Source organism: Danio aesculapii, chromosome 7 (assembly GCF_903798145.1).
Source record: "Danio aesculapii chromosome 7, fDanAes4.1, whole genome shotgun sequence".
Lineage (NCBI taxonomy): Eukaryota > Metazoa > Chordata > Actinopteri > Cypriniformes > Danionidae > Danio > Danio aesculapii.
Window position 1 is genome coordinate 73,176,104 of NC_079441.1, and position 23,737 is coordinate 73,199,840.

At 38.0% G+C, this 23,737-nt stretch overlaps 1 protein-coding gene and 1 long non-coding RNA gene across 4 annotated transcripts in view; one reads left to right on the top strand and one right to left on the bottom strand.

The window, feature by feature from the left end:
* The window catches only part of LOC130232534 (sodium/potassium/calcium exchanger 2), a 69,992-nt gene extending 61,249 nt beyond the window's left edge, over positions 1 to 8,743 (top strand). For both annotated transcript variants that reach the window (XM_056462486.1, XM_056462485.1), the window contains 4 exons: positions 3,655 to 3,789; positions 3,867 to 3,956; positions 5,798 to 5,964; positions 6,582 to 8,743. In XM_056462486.1, coding sequence (XP_056318461.1) covers positions 3,655 to 3,789; positions 3,867 to 3,956; positions 5,798 to 5,964; positions 6,582 to 6,831 — 642 coding nt within the window. In that variant the 3' untranslated portion in view covers positions 6,832 to 8,743. The remainder of the gene's footprint in view (positions 1 to 3,654; positions 3,790 to 3,866; positions 3,957 to 5,797; positions 5,965 to 6,581) is intronic.
* LOC130232535 (uncharacterized) lies at positions 313 to 22,017 on the bottom strand. 2 transcript variants are annotated; one of them, XR_008838123.1, is made up of 3 exons: positions 21,980 to 22,017; positions 6,587 to 6,827; positions 313 to 880 (listed from the first exon to the last, which is right to left on the bottom strand). It is a non-coding gene; the product is annotated as an uncharacterized LOC130232535 (long non-coding RNA). The 2 variants fall into 2 exon arrangements; XR_008838124.1 differs by lacking the exon at positions 21,980 to 22,017 and adding an exon at positions 13,835 to 13,924.
* Positions 22,018 to 23,737: the final 1,720 nt, after the last annotated feature.

Genomic DNA, 23,737 nt, shown 5'->3' on the forward strand with positions numbered 1-23,737 from the left:
TCTCCCTTGTGTTTTTTTTTTTCTTATTTTCCTGTTGAAACTATTTCTCGAGTGTTTGGTTCTCTGTCTGTCAGGATTTCTTCTTCACACCTGCTGGAGTTTCACCAGAACCAGACACATAATTATCCTGTGCCTGCAGGATGCCATCCCACGAAACACACAGACACACACGCACACACACACACACGCACGCATGCTCTAGCTGAAGGTGATATTACAAATCTCAAAATACTCTCAAGCTGCTATTTTTACTTGAAGGAAGGTCACAGTCGTGTTGTAAGGAAGTGAAATATTTCATTTTTATTTATCAACACGTCACAATCACTAGAGAACTTGTGTGTTATTATTTAGGGAACTCCTAGCTTCAATCTGACTTCAAATACTCTGGATGTGAATGCTGTGTAGAGACAAATCCTATTAAGAAATGAGTTAAAATGGCAAATTAACTTCATGTAATCTTCACATATTGTTTTAGCCCTTATATATTGTTTAAATTGACGACAGCCTCAGCCAGATCACCCTGCAGCCCAAGAGCGGTTACTCAATGAAGCTAAGCAGGGCTGAGTCGGGTTAGTACCTGGATGGGAGACCACATAGGAAAATTAGGTTGCTGTTAGTGAGGCCAGCAGGGGGCGCTCAACCTGTGGTCTGTGTGAGTCCTAATGTGTAGCCAAGGGGACAGTATACTGTCTATACATTTCGGATGAGATGTTAAACTGTGGTCCTGACTCTCTGTGGTCATAAATAATCCCATGGCACTTCTGGTAAAGATGAGGGGTGTAACCTTACCCATCATGGCCTCCCTATCATCTGGTGTGTGGTCAAGCACTGGCGAGGCTGTCCTGTGGCTGCCGTCACATCATCCAAGTGGAGCTGCACACTGGTGAAGTGGAGAGACCCCCATCAGAATTGTGAAGTGCTTTGGGTGTATGGGCATACACAATAAAATGCACTATATAAATACACACATTGCATTACCCTTTTGGTATGTTGGTGGCTGTTTTTGCCCCATTGACTTCCATTATAATCACATTTTCTGATTACTGATCACAGTAAAAATTGCTAATTGTAGGTCTTCCTAACAGGGGAAACCAGCAACTATTAAGAATGCATGATTATATGCTGTCATGGATTTGCGATCCAAAAATGTGATTATAAGGGAAGTCAATGGGGCAAAAACTGCCCCCAACATAACCAAAGGGGAGTCAATTCACCCAGAGTGTATTTATGAGAACTGTGGTGATTTCAATATGTATTTTAATTATATATACTATTTTTTTCAGTATTTATTATATTATATTCCATAATTTTGTCTTATTATTTCTGAAAAGACTATCTTTTTTTGCTTGTCTAGAAAATGCTTCTGGATTTAAGAATTTTCAGATTCAAAACAAGACAAAATCTCTCTCTTGCAGTGTATCCGGTTAGGGAAAGGTGGTTGCTTCATCTAATTATGCATAGTTCATTATAATTAATATAGTACGTATGAATTTTGTGTCGAATAAAAATTAGAGTTTGTGTTTATGTACATTATGTCGATTTTTCAGCGGAGAAATTAATCAGAAATATTTACTGATCACCCAACTCAGCATATTAGAGTGGTTTCTAAAGGATCATGTGACAAATCTGCAATTTTACATTTATATTTAGCAGATGACTTACAATTCAACACGAAGAGGCCATACTCACAACAAGTGTGCTAGTTATTTAAAGTAACTTGTTTGTGCTCAGAGAATTGAGTGCTGGAGTGGGACTTTTGTCTAATTTTACAGAGAGAGAGCGAGAGAAAGTGCTTCTACAGGTGGTTTTGGTTTTAATCCCTGGGGTTCAGGTGTTCTCGGTAATGGTGCTTCAATCACTGTGAAAACCCCTAGCTCTCCTGCTGGACAAAGTGAGGAACGCACATCTGCAAGCGGTCAAGTAACCTTGTACAAATTAATAGGCTGTGTTTTTAGGGTATTGACCATAAAATATGACAACAGACATTTATAGCTTAATCCTAATATCTCAAGAAAGCAGTGCACGTCAGAGAGTTGATCAAGGATGTACCGCTGGATGGCGTCTCACTATAGTTGTTAAACGTGATGTTTAATTAGTCTTGTCTCTATCTAACGACTCTTCTGTCTATTGAATCTATCAGGTAGCGTGTCCCAGTGTCAGTACGCTGCCTCACTCTTTCGCTTTCACGCTTGTGCTTAGTCATTTTAGTGTAAAGCTCAGACACTGTTGGTTGGTTCCTGTTGGTTGTGCATCTTTTTACTAATCAAGTTTGTCGACGCCATTATATCGACACTCATCACTCTGCCTATTCATGCCAAAGTCGTGCAGAAAAACTGATTGACAGGTGGTCATTTGTGTGTAGCTTCTCTTTATTTATTTATGATTTAGTTATGGGTAAAACCAAAGACTATAGAATACACAAGACATGTCACTCGTATCTTTTTGAATGGGGAAAAGTGTAATGGGCAATGGTGAATAAAGCCCCTCCCACTAGTACAGAAGCCAATCATCGATCGCTATATGGCGAATAAAGCCCGCCTTCTAGTACAGGAGCCAATCGTCGATCGCTATATGGTGAATGAAGCCCGCCTTCTAGTACAGGAGCCAATCATCAATCGCTATATGATGAATAAAGCCCGCCTTCTAGTACAGAAGCCAATCATCAATCCCTATATGATGAATAAAACCCGCCTTCTAGTACAGGAGCCAATCATCGATCACTATATGGCGAATAAAGCCCGCCTTCTAGTGCAGGAGCCAATCATCGATCACTATATGGCGAATAAAGCCCGCCTTCTAGTGCAGGAGCCAATCGTCGATCGCTATATGGGGAATAAAGCCCGCCTTCTAGTACAGGAGCCAATCGTCGATCGCTATATGGCGAATAAAGCCCGCCTTCTAGTACAGGAGCCAATCATCGATCACTATATGGTGAATGAAGCCTGCCTTCTAGTACAGGAGCCAATCATCGATCACTATATGGCGAATAAAGCCCGCCTTCTAGTACAGGAGCCAATCATCGATCACTATAGACTGACAATACTCCGCGGGAGGGGTTCAGACCAGACGTGAGTTTCTGCAGATTTTGTGTGATTCAAACGTTTAGAAATGAAATTAAAGAGACAGTTGTTGTTTACTTTTATAGATGATTCCTAATCTGAAATTCAATCGTAAGCTTGGCAAGCAGTTTTGGAGAATTTTATGTTTCCCCATTCAAACAGAACGCCCGAGAGGTGTTTCAAAGATGGCCGCCAAGTGACTTGCATGACTTGCCTTAAAGAGACTTTGGTAAAACAAAGACCATGAGGGTCAGGTAGTTGAAGCGGTGGGCTACAAATAATTAATTCGTTATGAAGTAATTAATTATTCATACATATTTAATTCATCGCCGCCTACGATGCCATCATCCATTGATCGTACGATGCCAAATTGGTCAACATCGTCCAACCTTAATTTAGATCCTGTTTTAATGTTGGGAAATTAAGAAAAGAGACTTTAGTGTTTATATCAGTCCAATATGACTGTGCACACACACACTTCTGTCTAAACAGCTTCCTAAAGTTGATTTTGCGTCATAGGTGCCCTTTAATTGGAGAAACAGAAACCCGGTGCGTTGCGTCTGCTGGAGATAATTGAATAATCTTCTCATTTCAGGCTGAGGAGGATGAAGAAGACGATCAGCCGCTCAGTCTGTCCTGGCCCGAGAGCTGCCAAAAGCGTTTCACGTATCTCTTCATCCTTCCCATCGTCTTCCCTCTATGGATCACACTGCCGGATGTCCGGAAGCCCGTGAGTAAAGGTTTTTACTAGGGGTTATATGCTGGAAATCAGGCGGAAATCAAGTGTGCTTTTCTTCTCTCTTTTAGACGTCTAAGAAGTTTTTTCCCATCACGTTCCTGGGAGCGATTTGCTGGATCGCAGGATTCTCCTACCTGATGGTGTGGTGGGCTCATCAGGTAAAATATCTGCTGTTATTTTTACATTTAGCAGATGCTTATGTCAAATGACAACCTCTGCTGCTGCAAAAAACTAAAATAATCTATTAAACTATTAACACAAAATTACCTTTCTACAATAATTTTCCAAAATGATGTTTCATGTCATGTCTACGTACACGTAGTAAATAAGACAAAATGCACATTCAGATTTCTTACAGCATATAACATTTTTTTTGACAATCTACACCACCTGACTAAGGTCTTGTGGTGGATCTCAGTCGTGAGAGCAACAAATAATAACTCGACTTCTAGTTGATCGTTTGTAAAAGTGTCAGAAGGTGGATTTCTCTGCTGAATCAACTGTTGATCTGCATCCCAATCATCACCAATACTGCAGAAGACCTACTGGAACCAGCAAGATTCTCACAGAAATCAGTCAAGTTTGGTGAAGGAGAAATCATGGTTTGGGGTTGCATTCAGTATGGGGCCTGTGGATGATCAACATCAACAGCCTGAGGTATCAAGACATTTGTGCTGCCCATTACATTACAAACCACAGGAGAGGGACAATTCTCCAGCAGGATAGCGCTCCTTCTCATACTTCAGCCTCCACATCAAAGCTCCTGAAAGCAAAGAAGGTCAAGCTGCTGCAGGATTGGCCAGCCCAGTCACCAGATATGAACATTATTGAGCACATCTAGGGTAAGATGAAGGAGGAGGCGTTGAAGATGAACACAAAGACTCTTGATGAACTCTGGGAGTCCTGCATTTCTTTGCCATTCCAGATGACTTTATTAATCAGTGATTTGAGTCATGTCAGAGATGTATGGATGCAGTCCTCCAAGCTCATGATGGAGTCAGACACAATATTCATTCTGTTTCCACTGCAGCATGAGCACATATTCTATACTGGACATTATTGAAGGTTCAGTGAGCAGACTTTAGTCTAAGCAGAGTCAGACCTTACTGTCCTAATCAAATCAGTCAACATCAAGACATGATCAGATTATATTGTGCTCAAATAAGTGTAATCTAGAGGCCTTTACCTTTCATATGACACTTCTGATACCAAATCATCAACTAGAAGTCCAGATATTATCTGTGTTCATAAAACTTGGATAGGCCACAAGACTTTTGTCAGGTAGTGTATGTTTGTTTATGTTTATATCTGTACAATAGTGTTTCCTGTCTGTGTGAAGATATTTTAGAAATGTTGGCTTGTGTTTTCATTCAGACTTATAAGAATATTACAAATGAGCCTTTAGCACCCTCAGTATCTTACTCATGTAATTAGAATAATTAGAGATGAATTACAATGAACATGAGTGAAAGAGGTGAAGCTGAAACTTCCCACACACAGAGAACATCACGTGAAGAGATGACCCTCACTATTGTATTTAATAATTTACCCAATATTATTATCTCACATATATTCAAGTACACAGATAGTTCTTAAACAAATCCCAACACATTTTGGGTTTATTTGTATTTCCAAAACGTTTTGAGGCCTGGAAAATGCCTCGTCAAAATTTCATGACTTATCCGGGATTTCCAGCACCGAATGAACCCTGTCTAATAGTCCAGTGTTTCCCAACCCTGTTCCTGAAGGCACACCAACAGTCCACATTTTCAACCTCTCCCTAATCAAACACTCCTGAATCAACTCATCATAACATCAGAAGAGACTTCAACACCTGAAGTTAATGGGTCAGAAAAGGGAGACATCCAAAATATGTACTGTTGGTGTGCCTCCAGGAACAGGGTTGGGAAACACTGTTATAGTCAACTGAACTGTTTCCCCAAGGCTGGATGTGAGTTGAGGTTTTGTTCTTCATCAGTCTGGTGTTTGTGTTGTGCAGGTTGGAGAAACGATCGGCATCACAGAGGAGATCATGGGACTGACTATTCTAGCGGCTGGAACCTCCATCCCTGACCTGATCACCAGTGTAATCGTGGCCCGCAAGGGTCTGGGGGACATGGCCGTGTCCAGCTCCGTGGGCTCCAACATATTCGACATTACTGTTGGGTGAGGAGATCATCGTTTCATTCAGCAAGAGCACATCCATTCATTCATTCATTTTCTTTTCGGCTGAGTCCCTTTATTAATCAGGAGTCGCCACAGCGGAATGAACCACCAACTTATACAGCATATGTTTTACACAGCGGATGCCCTTCCAGCTGCAACCCATCACTGGGAAACATCCATACACACTCATTCACTACGGACAATTTAGCTTACCCAATTCACCTATACCACATGTTTTCTGGGACGGAAACCGGAGCACCCGGAGGAAACCCACACCAACACGGGGAGAACATGCAAACTCCACACAGAAACACCAACTGACCCAGCCGAGGCTCAAAGCAGTGACGTTCTTGCTGTGAGGCCACAGTGCTAACCACTGAGCCACTGTGACTTTAATAATTTTATTATAATATATTTATTATAATAGTTATTATATTTTTTGAAGGGGGGCGGGGTCTCGTCTTCCTTTTTTGTCCTAGGCTGATCACATGCCTGAATTTGGAACACGGATTCTATTTTGGAACGCTCTTTAGGATGGATAGAATGCACATTGGAATGCAGCATCAGTGTGTGTGTGTGTGTGTGTGTAACATTCCGAGCGTTCTGCTGTCTCCCAGGTTACCGTTCCCGTGGCTGCTGTTCTCGATGGCGAACGGGATGGTCCCGGTGCAGGTGAGCAGTAACGGGCTGTTCTGCGCCATTGTGCTGCTCTTCCTCATGCTCCTCTTCGTCATCATCTCCATCGCCGCCTGCAAGTGGAGGATGAGCAAACTGCTGGGCTTCATCATGTTCCTGCTCTACATCGTCTTCCTGGTGGTCAGTGTCCTGCTGGAGGACAAGGTCATTGTCTGCCCCATCTCCATCTGACACACACACACACGCACACACATATATATACAGTACATATACAATACATACATGCACAGAAATACTTACACACACACACACACACACACACACATATTCAGTACATACACACACATAAAGTACTTTCTCGCCCCCCCCACACACACATATACATTACATACTGTGCACAAACACAAATTTAAATACACACACACATTAAAACACACACAAACAAACAGTCATTTAAACGCACACACTTAAACCTGCACACACACACACTTGAACACACACCCACACTTTTAAACACACACATACACAGACGTGTATTTAAACACACACACAAACACTAACACACACGCACCTACACAACACACACACATGCATATACACACTTAAACACACACTTATACACAAATACTTAAACACACACATAATTAAACATATACCTAACACACACGCACAAACACACACTTATACTTACACACACACATATACACAAACACACCCACACACACACTTATACACACATACCTGAACACACACACGCATATACACACTAAACACACTTTCATATATACTTAAACACACCCACACACACACTTAAATACACACACACACACCTGACCACACACATGCATGTACACACTTAAACACACACTTACATATATATATATATATACTTAAACACACCCACACACACTTAAAAACACACACACACACACCCACACACACTTATGCACACAGAAGGACATTTGAACACAGACACACACACACACACACACTCATGAATGCTGGCTTATTTACTTCCCAGCACATTCTCCTTTGTTTTTGTCCAATAAACTGACCCAAACCCCCCTCCAGGAGAAAGTGGACCTGTCCGCACGAGAAGCAGAACTCTGTAAGATATTCACACTCATCTGAAGAGAAATACATCTGTGTTTACCTACCCAATACATCTCTTTATTTTCTTCTCTAACACTTTATCTGAAGCTGTCCTTGTTCCAGTCTAACCACTCATTCAAACACTGAGTAATATTAATTAATTACACCTATTTACTATGTGGTTCTGATTAGAATGAGGGTTAGTTGCATGTAATTGTGCATAATTAATCATAATTACTACAGTAGGTACATGCGTGACAAGTACACCTTCAAATAAAGTGTTTGCTTATTTTCTCCTGTTTAATCACGCTGTAAATCCTACAAGCGTTTGCTTTACAACTTAAACTACTGTGAGGTAGTCATTAATGCAAGATTTACTGTACTAAAGCCTTGGCTAGAATATTAATGTACATTTATTTATACATTATATATGGTTTTATACAGTACACTAGTAAAAGTTATATAAAGAAATGGTATTATTTTGAAATAATTGTACTTTTTATTAGTATTTTAAGGGTGGGCGGTATATATTGTATTTATTTATGTATTTATTATTTAATTTGTTTTTATTGAACTCCACTCATTGAATACAGCATTAGATCTTTAACTAGGGCTGTAACGATACACTAAACTAAAATACTAGTACAAATCATTATAAATGGTGAAGATTTATTATTAAAACCTGATATATTTGACATTTTTCCCCAGTATGTATATGTATATGTATATGTATAACAGTATGTGTCCCTAAGTGAAAGCCAAATAGGGACTAAGATATTTTTTTATTATTATTTGCGTATTTATTTATTTATATTTATTTAATTAAATATTTTTATTGTGTATTTATTTAAGTCTTTTTTATTATTTATTAAATTGTATTTATTTATTTATTTATTTAATCCACTCACTGAATACAGCATTAGATCTTTAACTAGGGCTGTAACGGTACACTAAACGAAAATACTAGTACAAATCATTATAATTGGTGAGATTTATTATAAAAAACTGAATATATTTAACATTTCCCCCCCAGTATGTGTCATTAAGTAAAACAAAGGAAAATTAAGATTTAAAAAAAAAATTATTTGTGTATTTATTTAATTTAATTAATTAATTTTTATTTATTTGTATTTAATTTGAGTTTTTTTATTATGTATTTATTTATTTATTTTTATTATTTATTAAATGGTATTTATTTATTAATTTATTTCTACTCATTGAATAAGGCATTAGATCTTTAACTAGGGCTGTAACGGTACACTAAACTAAAATACTAGTACAAATCATTATAAATGGTGAGATTTATTATTAAAACCTGATATATTTGACATTTTTCCCCCTATATATATATATATATATATATATATATATATATATGTGTGTGTGTGTGTGTATATTCTCAAACAGTATGTGTCGCTGAGTGAAAGCCAAATGGGAAGTAAGATTTTTAAATTATTATTTGTGTATTTATTTAATTTAATTAATTATTTATTTATTTATTTATTTTTGTTATGTATACATTTTTTTATTATTTATTAAATTGTATTTATTTATTAATTTATTTCCACTTATTGAATAAGGCATTAGATGATTAACTAGGGCTGAAACGATACACTAAACTAAAATACTAGTTCAAATCATTATAATTGGTGAGATTTATTATAAAAACCTGATATATTGTACAGTTCTTCCCAGTATATATTCTCAAACAGTATGTGCTGCTGAGTGGAAGCCAAATGGAAAGCATCCTGGTTGTTTCTCTGCCGTGCCCTTGTTTTAATCACTCAGTAGGGTGCAGTGATGATTTAGAAGCAAGCAGACACTTGGTCTTGAGTCTGTTGGCTGTGAATGTGTTTCACTATTGACTAAGTGCTGCTTCAGAGCAATCACTGCGCCACATGACTGATATGTTCCTCAAAACAGGGCTGTGTCCAAAATCACCCACTATTCCCTTAACCCTCTTACTGACTTACGGGTCATAAATGGCACTATTTAAACAGCAGGGAAGAATGACCCTAACAATGTTTTTTTTTTTTTCAAAATGACCCACACTATTGGCCATGGTCTTTAGCCTACTACTATTAGAGCAACCGACTCCCATACAAAGAATCGCCGGTTCAATCCAAACTCAGACCGGGTTGGGTGCAGTAGGACCGGTGGGTTACACATACCAAACAAATAAACATTTAACGACATTTACTTATATTAAAATGTCATGTTGTTAACCCAAAAATATACTAAATTAATTTAGCTCCAATTATTGAAGAGGTTTTGTGAACCGTTACTTGCCTACAGCTTTAAAAAATGGTATTGAAATGTCAATTGAAGACATTTTATATGCAGTGGGGTATTTGATCAAATGAGGAATGTTCTGAACATCTCCATAAATAATAATATTTGTTTAGTTTTTAGTTTAATGATGAAAAATGTCAAAAATAGTTTGGCAAAAATGGCAAAGAATATCTTTTATAGATCCAGCATGCCATACTGGAGTGTTATTTAATCAAAATACAGTATATTTATTTATTTATTTATTTATGCAGATAGATATGTGTACATTTGTCTTTACATTTTGCTTTTGCATCAAGAAGCCAAGTTTAATCTGCATTTAATTATGAACATCTTGTTTTAATCTGGAATCAGTACTTTTATTTCAGTTTTAGAGGAATTTGAGCTGCAGTATTGATTGTAAAAATAAAAAAACGACTACTTGCTGCCTCAAGAAACTACAAGTGAGAAATGTCCTGCATGTTGCTTCCCCCTTAAGCATAAAAATACCCTTGATATTCACTCATTTATAGACTAAACCGCGGTAAACAAATAAAGTAAACACAAAGGAAATGCGTAGATGCTTTTAGTATGTAGTTAGAAAGCAGATAGACTAGCTCTCCAAGCTGCTAACACTTCAATCCATGTTTCTGGACTGAAATACAAACCCACAACGTTGAAATGCATGCATGAATAATGTGTAGGCTAACTTAAGATGTGCTAACTGCTAATAAAGCGACAAATAATCGCGTAATGACTTGCCTAACGAATAATGAAGCGTGTTTAATGTGCTAAAGTTACTCTAGATAGATTAAAAACACGCATTTATGAGTAGCGCGATCATGTGGACACTTTTAAAGGTGCTTTAGACTTGATCTTTGTAATCTGTACAGACACAAAATACTGCATTTGCAAGCTAATATTAGCCACTAGCGTAGCGTACACTGGCATGACACTAGATAGCATAACACTTGTTTGTGTTGTTTGTGCAGGCGGATTTGATTTGTGTTTTGAAGGCCAAAAACCTGAGCAAATATCGCCCTCTAGTGTTTATTTTTGTATGATTCACACGAAAAATAATATCTAATATAGCAAAAGTTTAACTTACATTCAGTGTTTCCTCCAGCAAAGCCTTGCGTTTATATTTGAGCAGATATAAATTCTAAAAATGCTAGTCATTAGAGTAAATACTGTAGTGTTTTTGAACCGTACTATAGTAAAGTACTTGAATTAATTTGCTGTGGTAATTCTAGATGCTAAGGTAACACAACAACTATAGTAATATAAACAAACGACCCAATTCTACAATCATAGAGTATTGTACTACAATACCCCTGCTGAAAATAACAGCATATGCTGGTATCCCTACTGTAAAAAACAGCCTAAATTAGCCTAGGCTGGTTTTAAAGGGGTTTTGGCGATTTCCAGGCTGGTTTCCATCCTTTTCCAGCCTGGTCAGGCTGGGAGATGACCAGCTAAAACAAGCTTGACCAGCATGGCCAGGCTGGGAGCCCAGCCAAAACCAGCTATGTCCAGCTTAAACCAGGCTTGTCAAGCTGGTTTTAGCTGGTCATTTTCCAGCCTGAAAAGCTAAGACCAGGCTGGAAATGGCTGGAAAGTGGCTAAAACCCCTCTAAAACCAGGCTGGTCAACCAGCTAAAACCAGCCAACCAGCTTTGGCTGGTTTAAGCAGTTTTTTTCAGTAGGGATGGTATGTTTTGATGCTGGTCTTGCTGGTCTCAATGCTGGTTTTGCTGATCTCGATGTTGGTCTCGATGCTGGTCTTGCTGGTTTCAGTGCTGGTTTTGCTGGTCTCAATGCTGGTCTTGCTGGTCTCAATGCTGGTCAGGACCAGCACTGAAATCAGCAAGACCAGCTTCAAAACATACCTTACCAGCATATGCTCTTTTTTTCAGCAGGGACACCACAATTTACTGTAGTAAATACTAAAGCACCATATTTATTACAGTATATCATAATACTACAGTATGCCAGAGCATTTATTAGTTGTTACTTTAATAAATACAGTATAATACACTAAGTATGGTTCAAAAACACTATTTACTATACTATATTTGGATAAAAGATACTTAATCTTTGTTTTATTTCATGTACCTCATAACCTTTAGATAACTGGATGTGCTTCAGCAGTTCAGGGATAAAATCCGGGGCAAAAAAGTACATAATTAAGAGTTAGGATTTTCTTTTATATAAAACTGGAAGGTGTAAAGCAATGCGAATTAAATATATGCGAATGTTATTATTACTCGACTAGAGTGGGTTCAAATGGTGGAACTGAAAAAGTTAATATGAGATAAGAAGGTATTACAGGATTACAGGTTACTAATATAAGCAATGTAGATCTTTGGGTTGTTTTGCATTTGCAAATGTATGTTTTTTTATTTATATACTCATTTTATTTCCCGAAGGTTCATGTATCAGCAGTAGTTCCTCATTTGCTAGACTATACTATTTATAATCTTTTCTGCATTTGCTCTTCATAATTATTATTTTGTAATTAGTTTCGTGTATGTATTTATAAAGAGGGCTGTACAAAATACACACTGTTTAAGCGCCCCTTCTTTATTCTGATCCTGCTTTGTGGCAGGGTGAGGACTGCTTCAGTTTTTTTTAATTTTTATTTATTGTCGAACGTAGCAGCATCGATATGCACTTTGCATTTATACGTGTCTGTGTGTTCTGAATGAGGCTGAAGCTAATTTACACAAACCTGGAGTTACTGAATGCTTTTTTTTAAAGGAGTGAAAAATGCTGATTGTGCTCACCTGTTCCCTTTATGGTTTCATTGAGTTTGCCGATGGCCTCCGTCTCTGGCTCAAACACTGTCTTTCTTTCTTTCTTCATAAAACTGCACTTTTGTACTGAATCACGAGATTCACATCGGGTTATAAGCATGTCAGCAAATACTCCAACGGTGTTTAATGTCTCATTTGTTTCACTAGTGTTCATGCGACTTCAAATGTACATAATATACAGATACTAATAAAGTCAGACTATATAGAGAAACTGTTTATGTAAATGCAAAGTATGTAATAAATGAAATAAAGGCAAATATAAGGGCAGAATATTTCTGTGGTGAATGAAGTATTTTCAGGAAATTAGCTATTGCAAATGGAATAATAAAGTTGAAACACCCACCAACACGACTCTGTCTTTATTTTATTTTAAATGTGATGGATGCAAGTTTATAAACATTTTGTAAACATTTCTTGACGTAAAAAAACTTATTAATGGGCATTATTTGTTGAAACACCACCTATAAATCCTAATTAAACACTGAAATCAGCTTTTGCTCCCCTAGTGGTGAAAGCATGAAACTACTAAATCTTGTGGAGAAGGTTTTTTTTTCTGTCACATTAGTTGAGCTCTGCTGTTTAGCGTAAATGAATCTGTTGATTTGAGGCGTTCATCTGCATTCATGTTTACAGACAATCACGTTATGCGAAGCGAAGTTTATTTCTACACTAATTTCAAGACGATCACGTGCTTGTGATTTACCACAGCCGGTCTCGCATTAGCTAATCATGATTCCCCAATCATATGATTCCCAAGTTACTATAAATAAAGTCTTCATTCCACGTTTATCTTCGTCTGGAAGAAACCCCCTTCCTCCCCCTTCTCCTCTTTTTTCCTTATAGATTGGGTGGCACGGCGGCTCAGCGGTTAGTCCCACAGCAAGAACACTGCCGGCCCTGGTGCTTGCCAGGCTAGGGGACGTTTCTGTGTGGAGTTTGTATGTTCTCCGATGTCCACGTGGGTTTCCCCTGGGTTCTCCGGTTTCCTCCCACCATCCAAAGATATGCATCAAGCGTAACAGACTAATCAAAACAGGCACTTTGTCTACCTCCCTTACCTTTCAAAGTAGTTTACCGTAGCTACTTCAGCCAGGGTTTCTGAGATCTACCTGAGCCCAAGCTCCCCTCTCGCTCTGCAAATGCTCTGCTCTCCGGCTCTCTCCATGGACAGCATGCCAAACAAGCTTATAATAAATCATCAGCTAAGTGTGAACTCTTGAATCACTTGAAATAAAATCTATATCAAAGAAAGATAGATACACTAATCTAACGATGGGAGAAATTAAGCCGTTCAAAGCTTTAAAGCAATTGCTTCTCAAAATGATTTGCTGTTTTGAAGCGATGGATAGCACATGCTGTTTTACACACTCATTACAAACATTTTATTCAAATTATAATCAATCAAATGCAATTAGCACATCATATAATCTCATAGAATATAAAATAATAGGCCTGTTTTAAAATAAACGTTCACTATTAGTTTTTGTCTTCAACAGTGTGTGTTAAAGGTGCAGTATGTAAGTTTGACACCCTGTGGTTGAGTATGGTCAATCCAGGGACATATATACTTGCAACATAAAAGGAGGTTTTGCAATTAAAAAATAAAGTATTGAGCAAAAAAATAAATGAAATAAAATAACGCAAATCTCAAAAAGTCACAAAGGGAAAATTGAGTTTTGAGGAAAAGAGGAATGTGAAATGCAAAGAGAAAACAGCATCGCAAACTCACGATTGACTGAAAAGCACATTGAAGTGAGCATTGCAATGGACTTGAGAGGTTTTGAACAGGCAATACTGGATTTTGTTTGCAAAATTCCTTTATTTTCTCAAAACTCAATTTTTCCTCGCGTTATTTTTTGCAATTCTTTGCTCAATACTTTATTTTTTTGATTGCAGCCAATAGATATAAATGTGACAGTGAACAGTTTTACACCTTGACTACTCAGTGTGCGCGTAAGAAAAGCAGAAAAACACTTGAAATGCACAAATCATCATTTCAGACTCGACGCTTTACTGAGGAAAACATGTCGATCAGCTGCAGATGTCAGTAAAGCTGATGACTGATAACATGAAGATGTGGGATGTGTTGTAATACATGCAAGGGTTTTATATTTGTGTTTATTAGTTTACTGACTGTCAGATGAAGTTATCAGGGTATTACAGGCTCATATAATGATCATTAATTTGTATGAGCACAAATAAAGAAAAGAGTTTTGAGTTATAAACGTGAGTGTTTAATATATTCCTAAAGTTTCTCAGTAAAACCACAGAGCTGAGATAAACCAGCGGATAAAGCAGAAACCAGCAGCAGATAACAGAGCAGAGCAGACTGAAGCAGAGCAGAACTCAGTCATTATTGGGGACGTTGTTCTGCCGTGAACACAGCGCTGTAGAAATCTCCTGAATATATCAAGGTAAGACAGAGCTGTTGTTAGTTTTTGACTGTAAGTCATTAAAGATGAACTGAATGTAACAGACTAGAATGCAGGAATGTTTTCAGCCTGATCATTCTGACTTGTTGGACTTTTAGCTGCTATTATGAGCTGTGTGTCTTCTGAAAGCTGCTCAGCATTTATTCAGCGCTCAGATTTTACACTTCCTCATGTGCTTGTGTGTTTACAGATGAACAACACAGATGAAGACTACTTCTCAGACTATGAGTATATGAGGTATCCATTTGAGTGGAAGTTTAGACCTGAAGAGATGCAGTTTAAGATCAGATACTCCATCTTCATGGTCATTGGTGTGTCTGCAGGTCTACCAGCTCTTGTTTGGTCTGTCTGTGAACTGATTGAGCACAGAAGGAATGGACACCGTATTTCAGTCTTCATCATCCTCCTCCTCCTCACTGACTTTACTGAGCTTTTCTTGAGTCCCTACATACTGATAAAACATCTCTTGGATGAGTTCATTTGGTGTACAGGTTGGACATGTTGGGTTTTACAGTCTTTATGGCGGTCTCCAAGAGTCTGTGGTCTCCTCCTGAACCAGCTGGTGGCGCTAGAGGGGATTCTCTCAGTCAAATATCCACTGTACACTGCTGCTGCTTTCTCCTCACGCTGGTTCAGACTTTTCTACATACTTGTACATCTCAGTCTCATCGTCAGTGGATTTTTTTGGTTTTATTCAAATATGATCAGAATATATCACTATTTACTTCCTGTTTCTGCGTTCATCTTGTCTGTGATCACGTGGATCATATCTTGTGGAGCTTCATGTTCTGCTGAACGTCACTCTCACACATCCAGGAAAGCAGATCCTCATATTGTGGTTATTTTCATAGTCAGTCTGCTGGTGCTTTATGGGTATCTGACTGCATTTCTCTTAGATTGGTATATTTCACATTCAGATGTGCTCACAGTTGTTTTAAAGTCTTCATGGTTATTGATGAGTGTGAGACTGATCTCAGACCCTCTCCTGTGTGTGCTGGTCTGCAGGCAGAATCTCAATGTCTAAACATCAGATCAGTGAAGTCAGAATTATTAGCTCCACGGTTTGTTTTTTTTCCCTAATTTCTGTTTAATGTAGAGCAGATTTCTTCAACACATTTCTAATCATAATAGTGTTAATAACTCATCTCTAATACCTGATTTATTTTCTCTTTGCAGCACATGACAGCACATAATGTGTTTCAAAACACTTCTATACAGCTTAAAGTGACATTTAAAGGCTTAACTGGGTTAATTAGGTTAACTAGGCAGGTTAGGGTAATTAGTCAAGTTATTGTATATCGATGGTTTGTTCTGTAGACTATCGAAATAAAATATAGAGCTTAAATTTTGTCCCTAAAATGGTGATTAAAAAATGAAAACTGCTTATATTCTAGCCAAAATAAAACAAATAAGACTTTCTCCAGAAGAAAAAATATTATCAGACATACTGCGAAAATGTCCTTGCTCTGTCAAAAGGGGCTAATAATTCTGACTTTAACTGTATATGGGTTTTGTTCACTTGACGAATATTGGTCTGGCATGTATACTACATTGTTTTAGCCGGTTTTAATGGGTTTGGTTGTATGCATATATTTTGTCAGACCACAGCAAAGCAGATAAGTCAGTATTGGCTCGTTTCCACTGATTGGTACGGTACGGTTCGGTTTGGTACACGGGTCACCTTTATCAGGCTTGCGTTTCCACTAACAAGGGTACCCTTTTGGTGGGCGTGGTGTATGACAAAGTTTTAGTCGACGTCATTCTCGCTCGAGGAAATGTCTACAATAAAGCTGTACGGGTCACTTACATGTCATATGAGAAGCACTTCTCACAACACAGATGCTTTACACACATAAATACTTGTGTAGAAATGTTTATTACTAACCTTTCTATGAACATGAGTTGATTATAACTGCAGATCAATGACAGTGTGAAACAGCCTACTGTAACGTCTGTTATTATATTAAATAACTAAATAAATGAACATATATAAACACATACAGCCCCTTACAGTCTCCGATATGTTACCAACTACAGAAGAACTACACACAGCAGACATTTCGTCAGTATTTAGGTTGAAAACAACACAAATTATAGCCTACAGTCAGTGTAAACCTCTCATCTGTGTCTGTAATCTTCAGCAGCACATGTAGCCTCTGTTAGAGAGTAATTCCGTCATTCTGAGTTCATATTGGTCCAAAATGTGAAGATAATAAGTTAGTTAATCATGGCATTTTGTTCATGTTTGCTGAAATAATGTGCTCCTTTTTTTCCGGCTCCTCTCTTGTTTCTTCACGCTTCACTCTCGCGTTTGTCAGTGTCTGACAGGATCGGGTTTCAAAAGGACGTCAATAATCAAGCGCAGGTTATTATCATCAGCTCAAGAAGTTTCTTATTTCAGATATAATGTTAGACGCGCGCGAGCGCTAGCAAGAAAGCGAAACCGCTCGCGCCTCAGATTGGCTCGTAAAAAACTACGGGGCACAGGGTAAATCTGCTCTTCTTCTTGGATTTGTGGCTGTTCATCAAGACGACGACAAGGTTTGTTTGAGCCCGGGTCGACCATGGCTCGTTATTATATGTATAAATCATTCCGCTGTAATGTCTCGGCTCGTCGGCTGTGTATTTCAAACATGGCAGGTTTTTTGTTTTCATTCTGGCTTGTTGCGTAAGCGAATGACGCCTCTCTGTAAACCAATAGCGTTCAGCTGCACGTGTGGCTCCGCCTTTTGGTACCCTTTCTCGTGTTTGGTACCCTTTCGAAAGGGTGCCGAAAAAGTGGTACGGTACGGTTCGGTACGCTTTTTGACAGTGGAAACGGCCATAAAAGCGTACCAAACCGAACCGTACCGTACCGTACCACTCAGTGGAAACGGGCCATATGAGGATGCACTGGTCATGATATTTTCACTGTAAATTTATATTAAACACTCTTATGCATGATTTATGAAAGACAGAGTCAAGATTGTTTTCTTTAAGTCGCCATGAAACAGAAGTTAAAGGTGCCCTATAAGGAAAATCCGGGTATATTTAGGCACAGTAGAATAATAAGAGATTGGCATATGGGAATGGACATACTGTAAGCCTCAGACATCATTGTTTCCTTGCTCTTGTGTAAATTCCAGGAGTGTAAAAAGGCTAATCAGAACACAAAGCAGACTGTTGCGTGACTGATGGGCCACGCCCTCATCATTTGAAGTGGTGGAGAGAGTTCTGAAAAATCATACTCAAGTTAAAGTACCATCACTTGCCTAAAATTGCAGGACAGTAGAGTAAAAGTGTCTGCTGTAAATATTACTCAAAGTATGAGTAAAAAGACCTTTCAAAAGTACTCGAGTAGTGAGTAATGAGTATTATACTGTTAAATACTGATGCGTTTACATGTAGTTTGTGGATGTGTGTGTAAACGTAACATTCTGTAGTGCATTTAGTTATTGCTCAGCAGAAACACAACCTCATAAGACGTTAATATTAGGTTAGATTTAGGTTGTGATGTCAGGTGACCAAAATTTAATGTCTAGCCAGTGTCTAAGTACGACATTATTTTGATGTCCAATAATGACGTCAAACAACATTGATATTTGGTTGATTTTAGGTTGTGTTAGTAAGTGACCAAAATCCAACGTCGACCCAACATCTAAATCCAACATCATATTGACGTCAAATACTGACATTTATTCTTCAGGTATGGCAACCGAAATCCAACGTCTGATAGACGTCATAGTGATAACGTCCACACAACGTCAAGCTGTTACATCATTAGATGTTGATATTTGGTTGATTTTAGGTTGGTCGTTGGACATGGACGTCGATCTGACATTAAGTTCTGACGTCAACCTGATTTTCATTTCCTAACATAATGCAACATCCCGACAACGTTGTGTACAACATCAATCTGACGTCATGTTGATGTCTTGTGCCTGCTGGGTGTTTAAGACCATTTCGGTCATCATACAGTAAACATCTGTCATCTTCTCATCAGTGACACGCATCTAAACAGTCTCTGGGTCAATGTGTGTAAAGACTTTCTTCTTGGACACTTTGAATACTTCTAATCAGTTTGCTGCAGTTATAAATCGCCCATGTCTTGAGGTAGTTCAGTATGATGTGATGATGTTCACAGGACTGATTATTCTAATCCCCATAGACAAGAGAAAATAAAGTAGTGACTGCAGATTGAAGGAAAGTAGTGGAGTAAAAGTACAGATACAGCACTAAACATGTACTCAAGGGAAAGTAAAAGTACACATTATTAAAACGACTGAGTTACAATTATAATTCCTGAGAAAAGCGACTCAATTACAGTCATTTGAGGATTTGTAATGAGTTACTCTACACCACTGCTCATTTGCATGATCTTCAGATTGAGGTTTAAATACAAATAGACACTTTTTTAGTCACACTTTCAGAAATAAAAGTGCCAAAGCTGTACACTTGTGTACGTCTGTAAGGTACACTTTAGGTACTAATATGTAGATTTATGTTCCCAGTATGAACCAATAGATATAAATGTGTTGACAGTGACCTCTTTTACACCTTGACTACTCAGTGTGCGCGTAAGAGAAGCAGAAAAACACTTGAAATGCACAAATCATCATTTCAGACTCGACGCTTTACTGAGGAAAACATGTCGATCAGCTGCAGATGTCAGTAAAGCTGATGACTGATAACATGAAGATGTGGGATGTGTTGTAATACATGCAAGGGTTTTATATTTGTGTTTATTAGTTTACTGACTGTCAGATGAAGTTATCAGGGTATTACAGGCTCATATAATGATCATTAATTTCTATGAGCACGAATAAAGAAAAGAGTTTTGAGTTATAAACGTGAGTGTTTAATATATTCCTAAAGTTTCTCAGTAAAACCACAGAGCTGAGATAAACCAGCGGATAAAGCAGAAACCAGCAGCAGATAACAGAGCAGAGCAGACTGAAGCAGAGCAGAACTCAGTCATTATTGGGGACGTTGTTCTGCCGTGAACACAGCGCTGTAGAAATCTCCTGAATATATCAAGGTAAGACAGAGCTGTTGTTAGTTTTTGACTGTAAGTCATTAAAGATGACCTGAATGTAACACAGACTAGAATGCAGGAATGTTTTCAGCCTGATCATTCTGACTTGTTGTACTTTTAGCTGCTATTATGAGCTGTGTGTCTTCTGAAAGCTGCTCAGCATTTATTCAGCGCTCAGATTTTACACTTCCTCATGTGTTTGTGTGTTTACAGATGAACAACACAGATGAAGACTACTCAGACTATGAGTATATAAAGTATCCATTTGAGTGGAAGTTTAGACCTGAAGAGATGCAGTTTAAGATCAGATCCTCCATCTTCATGGTCATTGGTGCGTCTGCAGGTCTACCAGCTCTTGTTTGGTCTGTCGGTGAACTGATTGACCACAGAAAGAATGGACACCGTATTTCAGTCTTCATCATCCTCCTCCTCCTCACTGACTTTACCGAGCTTTACTTGAGTCCCTACATACTGATCAAAGATCTCTTAGATCGATCTAATATAGGTTGGACATATTGGATCTTGTGGTCTTTATGGTGGTCTTTAAGAGTCTGTGGTCTCCTCCTGAACCAGCTGGTGGCGCTAGAGGGAATTCTCTCAGTCAAATATCCACTGTACACTGCTGCTGTTTTCTCTTCGTGCTGTTTCAGAGTCTTCTACACACGTGTGCTTCTGTGTCTCATCATCAGTGGACTTATTTTATTGTTTTTAGATATAATAGAAGCATATCACTATGTATTTCCAGTTTCTGCGTTCATCTTGTCTGTGATCACGTGGATAATCTCTTGTGGAGCTTCATGTTCTGCTGAACGTCACTCTCACACATCCAGGAAAACAGATCCTCATATTGTGATCATTTTCATATTCAATCTGCTGGTCCTTTATGGGTATCTGACTGCATTTCTCTTTTCTTATAGTTTATATTCAGATCTGATCAATATTGTTTTAACATTTTCAGGGTTATTGATGAGTTTGAGACTGATCTCAGACCCTCTCCTGTGTGTGCTGGTCTGCAGGCAGAATCTCAGTGTTCAGACAACACGAAACCCTAAAGAGACTTCAGTTCAGCCTGAGTAGATCTGAAATGAGCTGTTCTGATACCCTCCTAAAGTTTCTCAGTGAAACCACAGAGCTGAGATAAATCTCAGAGTTTAAACATCACCAAACCCTAAAGAAACCAGAGTAATCTGAGCAGATCTGCCAGAATATCCTATTTCTGATGCCGTGTTCCTCTGATTGGACATATTTCAAGTCGATTAATGTATAAAGCGCATCTGAAAACACTAGTGTGTACCAAAGTGCTGTACAAAGCCAAAGATAAGATTAAAGCAAATAAACTAAACAACACATAATTAACAGACTGAACACATTAAACAACAACAAACAAACACAATAACCTAATGCCACTGAATACAAACAAGCCTTCAACTGGGATTTAACAGCTTAAATAAATATTAATTTCAGTATTTACATGTTTCAGTAGTCAAGTATATTCTCTAATTGTAATCATTACGCTGTAAATATGTATGTCTATGTATGTCTGATCCTAATAAAACATATCTCTGTGTTGACATTATTCAGACACTCCTGCAGAGAGTAGTTTGGGTTCATCAACACTTTTAAAGCTCGTACACTCATAAACCTTTTCATGGACCTCCACATGTCATTCAGACAATGTAAATGAATGCTTTTAGAGGCGTTGGAGGTTTAAAATGCATTTGTAGACTGTGAAATAAGTAATGATTGAGTTAGCTTACTTGTGTGTGCTGTACTTCTTTCTTCTTCACGTGTTTTTAGAACCTGAGTGTCTGTATTATTACAGACGCTTTACAACACCGCCACCTGCTGGACAGCAGTGAAAATCAGTCAGAAAATAGCGTCAGTGGTTCTGAAGAGTTGAGGAGAAGTTGAGGAAATAGATGAACTTGATTAGTATTTAGGTACAAGCTCAGACTCTATTAATTTTTAACATAATATCTAGGGAATGTTGTATTTCTGATATTCTTTTTTCAGTGATGCTTAAGTAGAATCGACTTAAATGAATCACCACATGAAGAAATACAAGACAAAACTAATTTTCAAGTATTACAGTGTACTTTGCAGGACTTAAAATTGGTTTTAAATTTAAAATAGACTAAATATATGATTTTTAGGTAACAGACCAGACAATTACATCTCTGAACGGTGTTCGAACAGAAAGAGTTAGCTCCTACAAATATCTAGGTATTCGGATTGATGAGAGATTAGCCTTTGATATACACATTGACAAGTTACTGTAAAAGCCAAAATTAGGTTTCTTATACCGGTCAAAAAATGTTTTCCATATAAGGCCTGTAAGAAATTAGTAGAGACTACATTTCTGTCTATAATCGATTACTGTGATCATCTTTATATGCATGCAGCCGCTACTCTACTCAGAAAACTAGATTCTGTTTATCATGCAGCAATACACTTCGTCACAGGGGCAGACTGACGGACGCATCACTGTATTTTGTACGATTCCTTAGACTGGATATCTTTATATCAAAGGAGAAAATTACATCTGTACTTATTTATTTTAAAGGCTCTCTTAGGTAAATAACATTTAATATAATTGGCCAACACACTAGATCTGGTTCCTGTATTCGTTTAACAGGGTATTGTCAGAACTTGGCAAACGTGCTTTTTCCTTATGTGCTCCCAGGGCTTGGAATGACCTGCGAAATAGGATCAATCTTGACACACTTCCGACTCTGAGTACTCTTAATCTTCTGTATAACGTCTTAAAGGACACTTGTAATTGTCTTTTATGATCTGATCTTTTTATGAATGGTGATTTTGTAATTTTGTGGTATTTATTTTGTGATTTTTATGTGAATTCAACACGTGTTGTAACTAAACTCTGCAGGTATGTGGCCTGATGAAGCCCCAGCTACTAATGCATCATTTTAAAAAGTGTATATCTCTTCTTGATGTATTTTGTAAAATATTTTCCTTTAAGCTTCACCTCTGTATCTAGACTTAGCCTTAACATGATGCATATTTCAGCACGTTGAGTTTCCTGTTCTTCAGTAAAGATGTTAAAACTGTAAATTGTAAGTCAAATATTTGGTACTTAAACAAGTGCATTAGTATTATGATGTTAAAGCTGTTTTATTATCCAGCTGTACACAACTGCAATGACAAAACAAATTGACTCAGATTAAGCACATGGTAGCATTTCTCAAAAAAAGAAATTAAAAAGTAGCCAACTATATTAATTTACAGTCTAAAGGGTATCATGATCTCCATGTTAAACATACTGTCAGCATTACTGCGAGGGTATCAGAACAGCTCATTTCAGATCTACTCAGGCTGAACTGAAGTCTCTTCAGGGTTTTGTGTTGTCTGAACACTGAGATTCTGCCTGCAGACCAGCACACACAGGAGAGGGTCTGAGATCAGTCTCAAACACACCAGGAACTCGGGAACATGTGAAAGATAAGGTATAAAATGTAAAAGTGAAGTAACGACACGAAAAAAGAGCACCAGCAGAT